Raw genomic sequence first — 9,094 nt, 5'->3', positions numbered from 1 at the left:
ATGCTGCTCCGGAGTTTTACTCTTCTGCTGCTCTTTTGTGTGAGTGCTCATGAGTGTGCCACTCTGGGCCACTACCAATCCACAGCACCTGAGGTGGAGGTTCCTGTGGTGGAGCCACAAAACACTACTATAGAAGACCAGCACAAAGAACTCTCTGAGGTATTGCCAAACAAAACTCCTGAAGCTGTCAAAGAACCAGGAGAAAGCAGCCAAGATGTGGAAGCCCAGGATCTACTCAAGGATGAAGAAGAAATGGGGGAGGACAACGAGATTAAGTCAGTCCAGATAAACACTTCCACATCAACTGAGCAAAACAACAGTAGCTGGAGCCTCATTAGAAACAGTTTCCAAACGATGCATGGCTACTTTGACTCCCTTGTGGAGCTGGTGGGGGGCCACGATGGCGTTTGTCAGTACCGCTGCAGATATGGTGAGTATGTTATCTTATACATATTCCTCATATTTGGACAATAAAAATAATGTCTTGGAATGATAACACTCATGAAATGCATTCCGTATATGGATTTGCTGATACAAAACAATCCAACAAAATTCGGGATGTTGGAAGGATTTCGCAGGTTACATAATAGAGAGCCAACTGCGTTACATCTTATCTGTTAATGGAACGTTTAACATCACACGGAGGGCCGATGACATTACTCTGACCCTGACAACGTCTAATGAAACAAAGAAACAGCTCTCATGACTACCGTTTATTTTTATTAGGATAATATGTCTTTATCAAAGGTTAAAACATTTTGTGAATGTTATTTTCTACCTTAGGAGAACATCCTCAGCCCCGTCCTGGCTACAAGCACCAAGAGCCCAATGGCTGCAGCTCTTCCATGGTGGGATTCCAGGTGGCTGTTGCCCTCAGTGGCTTGTACATGGCACCAAAGAGCCAACACGCAAGGTTTAATTCGCTTTTGTAACAAGCGTTTCTCCTGTGCCAGATTGATCTTGGCATCCCAGCCATGACTGAGTGCTGTAACCAACTTGATGTGTGCTACGACAACTGCGGCATCAACAAGTACGACTGTGACACCAAGTTCCGTTCTTGTCTTCAGAACATTTGCTCAGACCTTAAGAGGAGTCTTGGCTTTGTGTCCAAAGTTCAAGGTGAGACACAAGGTGATATCTATTATGTGTATCAAATATAGATAATAATGGAGTTTTGACAGCCAATCTATAGTTACAATCTATTTAAATCTATCAATCTTTATGCCATCCAAAGAATACCTCTCTGATAACGTGAATCAAAAGCGTCCATTATTATCTTTGATTTTGATCTTGTGTAGGATTTTATGACATTTTTTTGTTTGTACTTAATGCTCTAAATACTCTGCTTGTGGCTTTCCCTTCTCTTAGCCTGTGAGTCAATGGCAGATGCTATGTACAACACAGTGTGGGCACTTGGATGCCGGCCCTACATGAACAGCCAGAGGGCAGCATGTGTGTGTGATGGAGAGGAGAGGGATGAACTGTGACACTGAACACCATGGACCACTTTTACAGGGAGAGCAGGGAGAAGGACCGTTTTGCACATATCGTGGTATTTCAGAGCACGCCCAAATTGCCCCTAAAAAGGACCTGAATGTTGAAATTCACTGACATTGATTACTTGGGCGTTACAACAAATAATGCATGATGAGACAGGATGATGCATTCACGTGCAGGCCAATTCTTAGGCCTATATAACTCCATTAACATTTATTTCTTATGACTCCAAAGGAAGTGTTTTATAGAAATAAAATACCAATACACTGAGCAGGCTAATTGCTCTCAGGAAATAAGTTATTTGCTATTTATGAATGTTAGAGGAACTGCTCATTGTTCACGCTCACCAGCATTAGGTATGATGCAATATAATTTAAAATGATGTCAAATTTCATTTTACAATAAGAATGCTAGAAATGATAATTATCCTGTAATATAATCTGCACCTACAAGAATGAACTCCTCTTCATGTTGCAGTGATTACAGATGAGGCACAGTGATGACTTCATATACAGTAAATGTCACTTACTATAATGTCTGCAAATTGTGGTGTCAGCAAAGAGGCGCAGATGTTTAACCCACTTTCCTCCAAGCAGGCTTTGGTTCTGCTCAAAATGTAACATAGAAACCTTAAACAAGACTTTGTATTTCAATTAGGGACAGCAATACCTGTGACAAGTATTTAAATGTTTGACCTCATAGTCACCAATGAATTGAGCAACCTAACACACCACAGTCAGCAGCTGTATTTTCTACAACGCCAAGCTTAGTTCCACCCTTGGTGCTGCACCACTGAAGTTGGTGAGTGAAAGTGCTCCAATTTGTTATCTCTTTATTATGAATAGAAAGTAGAAATAAAAACAAATTAAATTGAGAGTTAAAGAAGAGTAGAGTTAAAGAGTTAAATTGAAGAATGTACTCGCCTGATATTGACCTGCAGTCATCAAACACATTTCGACCAATGCCAATCCGTGCACCTTTATTGACAATCAGCTGCTTAAACTTTTGTCATCCAAGTCAACACTTGGTCCAATAAAACAACCGTTTCATCAGGGTCGAGTCTTTGTCTTCAACACAATGTGAATGGAGGACCTGTTTTCATTGGCACAGTGAAGAACGCAAATACAAACTTTAAATTCATACATGCCTGGTTGGTCAGTTAAATGTCTGCATTTGACACATTTGTGGCATTCGGATCCGTCTGGCTGCTCGTTTCGGGTAGGATGAAGATGGGGCCCCCACTCAATGTGTGCTGACGCTCAGATGGGGCACTACGACGCACACGTCGTCGACAAGGCTGGGTGCAGCGAGAGTCTCTCAGGCTGCATACCAACACCTGACAGTGGAGGAAGACCTGCTGCAAATACACAGGATGAACCTGCTGTAATCATCTTTATCATCATCGCAATATGTATACCGTACCTGTATAGTAAAAATTATTTGTATTGCACATTCATTGATCTCAATGCAAGAGTGCAAGTGTGAACGAATTTCCAAATTAGATAAATCAATGGAATTAGATCCCATTATCAAATGATCAGAAACAATGAGTAATTCACAAAAGGATGACTAATAATCACTGATGTATGCAACATACTGTCACGCAAACATAAGCCCACGCAGTACCTCTCAAGCCAGCTGGCTCCCAGCAGGTTGCTTTACTCACCCGGTTCTCCTTGCCAATGAACTTGAAGACAGGGACCTGGTAGTGCCTGGAGAGTTGGTCCTTGGATGAGTACTGAATAACTGTTTCATCCGAGATACACCTGCTCACAAGACACAGAGGTTAAGCCATATCCATCCATCCATTCTCTCCACTGCTTATGCTCGCTAGACTGGTGGCTGTGCTGAAGCCCATTATGACTGATTTAAGTGCCACTGAATTAGCATTTTATCTGCATTCCCCACTTTTAATTTAATTAAGTATTGATTGTTTTTATTTTATGGAATAGGTTTATTTGCCTTCTTGTAATTTTATGCAGTTGTAAAGCATTTTAAATTGCTTTATGTCCAAACTGCGCTTACAAATAAAATTGCCTTGCCTTAAAATGTTGGGGGTTTGAAAGAAAAAAAAAAAAAAATCAATTGTGTTTTTCTCAGCAGATCATCAGCAGCCAAGGTCATTGGTGTTTGACATTTGATGCAATGCATGAGATTTACTGTCCTATAAACTGTCAATCATTCGATTCCCATGGCGGCAGACGTTTGCTGCAAAATCAATCGGAATTCTTTCTCAAATCAGAAGAGCATGATCGTCACAATGAAGTGTGATATTTTTTCCTAATCACAAATTAACTTGCATCTGGTGAAATTGAATTGAAGGGGATTTGTTTCCCTCTTGGTTTATTCCAAAATCTGTTCTCTCGCTAGAAAGGTGCGACATTTCAAAGAGTGGGAGAGGGTGTTCATTTCTTTCTTTGTTTAACTCCATGCTTTTCTCACATTCTGGACACAAAGAATAGAGGTAGCATGTTTATTTATGACAGCACTGTTGTTAACAAGCAGGCGCTTTAGGGTTTGCATTTTCTTTCTTTCAAATTATATAGGCAACAATTGTTTGCATAGCCATATAATGAAAGTAACTCGATGTTTATTTGAAGTAATTTGTTTGACTTAAACCACGTCTTAATACTACCACTATCAATTAAACAACAATTAAAGGGACCGTCAATTCTATACCAAAATGCAATTGTGTAACAGAAGGCAAATGTGCCTTGCTCATTATCTGGAGCAGTTTTAGAACTAGATTTATCTAACAAAATAGCAGATTAAAAACTGATCCTGGACTTTGTTCTGCTACTGTGCCCTTATCTAATTTGTGCAGCAGCTAATTTCAAAATGTATTCGACTCGGAGACAACTCACCCGTCTTTAATGAGGTAATACTTGAGGGCCTGGTCAGCTTTGGGCCCCGGTGTCGCAAAGCAGCTCTCTACCAAGGCAGAGAGACCCTCCACTCTCTCTTTGGGCTCCACCCCGAAGAAGAGCAAGTCATGAAGATCCAGATGAGGCGGTGTACGGTAAGGTTCTGAAAAGTCAGCGTTCTTAAAGAGCTCCAGCGAGAAGGGGAAGATTCCCTCGCTGTGGCCAGCCAGCTCCAAGGGTGATCCCCGCTGACTCGCCTGGTATCCGTCTGACACTTGGTACTCTCTGGGGAACTCGCAGGTGATTGGCACTACTAGCTTCGTGGTGCGTACTATCAGGTCCCCGCTGCTACCTGGACTGGTCCTGGGAACGCCTGTCACCAAGTTGGTTGCCACTATCTTGTCATCTGTCACCTAGGAAGGAGGTGTCCATATTACCATGAGTTCCCTGAAGCACAGAGATGAAATTACCAAGTGTGACTGACTTCTACAGCCGTGCCACACATCTTGAGGCTGAAGTTGAGGTTGATGTGTGTGCCGTTGGAGATACCACGACATGACGAATTGGAAAGAAAGAGGTCCAGTCCTCCAACGATGTCCTTTGGTACTGACACTGTAATGGAATTGGGGTTGCACTCCACTGGCACTGCAATGTAGTATATATTCACATTAGAAGGGAATTATTATTATTATTATCATTATTATTATTATCACAAATGCCTACCCTGACATGTGCGTGCGTCACGGCTCAGCTGCAGCCCTCTAGGACAGTGACACCGGTAGGAATCTTTGAGCGATGAGCAGCCATGGCTGCAGCCTCCATTGTTTACATGGCAACCTGCCATCTCTACAAGATCCACGCATGAAAGCAGAAAGGAACATTACATTGAGCATTTGAAAAGGGCCAATGTGGAGAATTCAATGCAGTACCTCGACAGTTGAGCCCAAGCTCATCCAGTACACGACTTGAATGGCACTCACATCGTCTGGATCCTTTGGTGTTGACGCAGACTTCTGCACAGCCACCGTTGGCCGTCTCGCACTCATTCACATCTGAATATAACACACACGCACACCTGGGTCACACAGCACATGGCTTTTAATTGACTTGAGTGCTGGAGGCTCTTGATGAGTCATCTACAGGGATGAGGATGACAAATCCTTTCAGGGCGGACTTTTTTTGCTACATTTATTCTATGCAAACTAATGAGATACAAAGATAATAAGGCTCATAAAGGTGTACCTAATGTAGGGGGATTAATATGTCAGAGGTGTTAGTTCTCTTATTTTGTCGTTGTTTCATGTTTTCCTGGTTATCGTCATCCGTAGAAAATCCTTCACTCTTGCTTCCTATCAGTAAATCTCACCAAGGCACGTTTGTCCGTCTGGTCCCAAAACAGTTCCAGGAGCACAGCGACATTCCGACTTGGGACATTTTGGACCGGTGCATGAAACGTCATCACATATGTCATAAAAATCTGTGGGACACAAATAATCATAATTTATGTGGGAGAAGATCAGTGAGAGAATAGATTGAAGGTTTGACTCACGACCACAGTAGACATGGAAGCAAACTGAAGGTCTGGGCAGGCGGTACACAAAGTAACCTCCAGTGCAGGCTTTCACGTCCACACTGGCATTCCATTGGCAGCAATTATCTCCAAAGCTGGCACACGCTGGCAGAGTGACAATGCCTTCCTGTAGCTGAGGGTGGCTGCCATTGAGCCAGATGGGCGCGTTGGTGCCGCAATGGTTCTCAGAGATGCAGAAGGTGGGCATGGCGTCCCCTGCCATTCCCGTGAAGCGATACCACTCCCCGGACATTTGGCTATCACAGACAGGACTCCCGGAAGACTGGTTGATGTGATACTCCGTGTTCCTCCATGGTTCATTCAGACTGGTGTAGGCAGAACACGGATCCAGTGCTGAGGGCAAAAATAATGGATAATAAAATAAGAATAGTGAAATGATAACTTGGATTTATGCGGAATCTTTTCTCCAAGCCAAGGACACCTTTATAATATTATGTCTGGGCGATTAGGATGATGACTTAATAAGACAATAATGGGTTCGGATTGTCGTTTGAAAAGTGTTATAAAACCACTCTGGTGGTTTGTCAAAGAGCTTCCCAATGGGGCAGATAATCACAAAAGCCACATTGTATCCTCACATGCAAAACTAACCCAGGCCCAGTTTGGAGTCCAAGCCCTAAATTTGGTTTATGTTTGTGTTCAGCAGTGATAAACTGCGACTTGCTACTTGTAAACAGGCGAGGCAATATTATTTTAGCTATTTGTGTTAACTAACCATGTAACTGTGTATATTGTAATGTTTGTTACGGTTGTCAGGAAGCAGATTGACAATGCAAAGTTTACATAAAAATTAACAGAAGCATAGCTTCAATAAATCTAATTAACGTTTTAGAATGGTACAAACACAGGCCAGGCTCAGTTGAAAATTTGTGGGGTAATCTGAAGGGGACTGTACAAGAGATGTCCTTGAAATTGAAAAGCCGCTTGCAAGGAAACCAAGTCAGCTCTATTCTGGGATGTGGCGTGCAGGCCGATGTAAAAAAAAAAAAAAGGGATGGGGGGGTTGATGTGAGCGTGAATGCAATCCCTTCGAATGTCACACACACGCACAAACTTTGACATTGCAATACTTCTACAGTCAACTCTGATTTAAGTTAAAATCTGATAGACTGGTCTACACACAGATCAGCTATCTGCAAAGGGAAGAAACACAAAAGATTGCATTCCGCTGACCACTGTAAAATGTTTATGGTCCCTCCAGAGGATTTATCAGCTCAGAGAAAAGGGCAGCAGAAGAAGCTTATTGAACATAACAATTTGGGCTTAAAAGAAACACGAGTGAATGGTCCGACAGGCTGTTGAGATACATACAATTAAGACTGGGCTGTTTTAGTGCTATACATGCATAATAAGTAAGTATGAATATGTCGCTGCCTATAAAAAGACAGACACGGGAGAAGGGTTAGGGAAGGACGCCCACGTTATTTTTGGGGAGACGTATTTGACATAAGCATGTGAAAATGTTTTTTTTTTTACTCTCATCAGAGAAGTTCTTTTCCGTCATCAATCCAGCCTCGTTTAGCAGGCACGCCAGTTCAGAGGGTCGCTAGGATGAAAGAAAACATACTACGATGACCTCTGCTCTTAACCAAAAATGATCAATACATCCAATACAGAATCATTTTATTAAAACAAAAGAGAATGAAAAACACAAAATGGTTTCTCTTTAAATATCCATTGTAGTTGATTGAAAGTGTGCTCAATTCCTTATTTATAGTGTGCCAAATCACAACAGAAGTTATCTCAAGGCAAAATTGCCTGCTTCCTAACAGAACAGTACGATGGACGCTATGGGGGGGGGGGGCCACCATCTGCCTCAAACAGTTGGGTTGAGTTAGAGATAGGAGAAGCGGGATACTAAGGATGTTATTGTACACACAAAAGTAATAGCAGGAAATTCACAGAATCAGATTAATACCCATAAACATTTCTAATGATATTAACAATGAAAAATCAGCTCTGGAAACTTAACAAGATGATATAAAGATCCTTAGCGGATGCTTAGACATGGAATGTGGAAGGAACAAAACATATTTGAAGACAATCAACAAAATGAGCAATTGATGCAATTCTCTTATGTATAATTAAAATGCAAAACGGGCGGTGGAGGAGCGTAATGACATTTTTATTTCCATTTAGCTAAACTGATACATAAAAGTTTATGGTAACATTCACAGCAAATTACACTAAAGCCTGCGGAATTTGCCACAGTGGACAAAAGCATTGTGATCAGTTTAGAAATAAATAAAAGCTAGACAACCTCTACCTAGCTTACTCTAAATATTAATTTAAACATGCAGACACATATTTTTTTATATACTCACTGACAGCTGTGACCTGAAAAGCTTCTATGAGTAGAACACTAACCCAAAAAATCATTTTGTTGGAAAAATGATATTGCACCAACAAGTCAGTATGGAGTTGCACTTATTGTCCATCCGCTGGCGTGGTCGGCTTTTAATAGGCGCCTCTTATCTGGACGTGTGTGACTGTCATGGCTCACCTTGACCTCCTATTTGCCAAATCACAGAATTGCATTTCCTTTGTTTCCCACTGTACATTCCACCCACCATGCACAACAATCACAATTTCCTTTAGGTGTAAATAAAGATCATTTGAACATAAGTGCAGCAGAGGCCCATGTGCAAAGTATATTGGCCAAAATATTAGGGATGCTTCCTTCCTTCTTTTTTTCCATTTACAGAAAGTAACATTTTTTTAATTTCATTTATTACTTTCTAGAGTTTTTGACCCAATCAAATCATTCCATCTTCAATATGTTCTGCTCATTCCAGGTCAGTGTATATCATTCGATTTCATTCAATATCATTTCTTCCTCAATGTTACTATTCATGAGTGATAGAAAATCTGTTAATCTGCTAAAATCGTAGACGGCTCCTTTGATGGGCACTTTGTCTTCACAAAGACTCAAGCAGTGGTTATTTTCGGCTTACGTTTTCAGTTTCTTATATGTAATTAAATCAATGAAGATGTTCATTCAAGTTGCTCCTTAAGGCTAATGAGGTGGAAAATGCCATGCTTTTCTTTTGTGACTACTCCTGGAAATAAGACATTGATTTCCTTCTTGGCTCAGGCAAGTTTAATCAGCTTTGTAGACTTGGAAAACGTGTTGCAGCCTAAT

General features: G+C 41.3%; 2 protein-coding genes across 3 annotated transcripts; one reads left to right on the top strand and one right to left on the bottom strand.

The window, feature by feature from the left end:
- Positions 1–1,487, top strand: pla2g12b (phospholipase A2, group XIIB). The gene is made up of 4 exons (XM_061285957.1): positions 1–430; positions 784–860; positions 954–1,119; positions 1,369–1,487. The coding sequence occupies exons 1-4, from the start codon at positions 1–3 to the stop codon at positions 1,485–1,487; spliced, it is 792 nt and encodes a 263-aa protein (XP_061141941.1).
- A 972-nt stretch (positions 1,488–2,459) lies between these two features.
- On the bottom strand, positions 2,460–8,404 carry oit3 (oncoprotein induced transcript 3). Of its 2 annotated transcripts, none has more exons than XM_061285955.1 (9): positions 8,277–8,404; positions 5,911–6,285; positions 5,728–5,838; positions 5,291–5,413; positions 5,085–5,207; positions 4,846–5,006; positions 4,362–4,774; positions 3,164–3,263; positions 2,460–2,854 (listed from the first exon to the last, which is right to left on the bottom strand). In XM_061285955.1, exons 1-9 carry the CDS (start codon positions 8,329–8,331, stop codon positions 2,657–2,659), a joined length of 1,659 nt encoding a protein of 552 aa, XP_061141939.1. In that variant the 5' UTR covers positions 8,332–8,404; the 3' UTR covers positions 2,460–2,656. The 2 variants fall into 2 exon arrangements, with proteins under 2 accessions (XP_061141939.1, XP_061141940.1); XM_061285956.1 differs by having other exon boundaries at positions 2,460–2,851.
- Between the last annotated feature and the right edge of the window lie 690 nt (positions 8,405–9,094).

The sequence above is a fragment of the Syngnathus typhle genome, linkage group LG8 (genome assembly GCF_033458585.1).
Source record: "Syngnathus typhle isolate RoL2023-S1 ecotype Sweden linkage group LG8, RoL_Styp_1.0, whole genome shotgun sequence".
NCBI classification, from domain to species: domain Eukaryota; kingdom Metazoa; phylum Chordata; class Actinopteri; order Syngnathiformes; family Syngnathidae; genus Syngnathus; species Syngnathus typhle.
Note: the sequence above shows the minus strand (reverse complement) of the source record. Positions and strands in the feature narration are given on the sequence as shown.

Excerpts from the sequence above, each read along its gene's own strand:
- oit3 (XM_061285955.1), bottom strand. The coding sequence starts at position 8,331 with ATGATTTTTTGGGTTAGTGTTCTACTCATAGAAGCTTTTCAGGTCACA. Across the intron at positions 5,208-5,290 it reads GCTTGGGCTCAACTGTCGAG|AGATGGCAGGTTGCCATGTA; the intron begins GTACTGCATTGA and ends TGGATCTTGTAG. Across the intron at positions 2,855-3,163 it reads TCATTGGCAAGGAGAACCGG|CAGGTCTTCCTCCACTGTCA; the intron begins GTGAGTAAAGCA and ends GTGTATTTGCAG.
- pla2g12b (XM_061285957.1), top strand. The coding sequence starts at position 1 with ATGCTGCTCCGGAGTTTTACTCTTCTGCTGCTCTTTTGTGTGAGTGCT. Across the intron at positions 431-783 it reads TCAGTACCGCTGCAGATATG|GAGAACATCCTCAGCCCCGT; the intron begins GTGAGTATGTTA and ends TTTCTACCTTAG. Across the intron at positions 1,120-1,368 it reads CTTTGTGTCCAAAGTTCAAG|CCTGTGAGTCAATGGCAGAT; the intron begins GTGAGACACAAG and ends CCCTTCTCTTAG.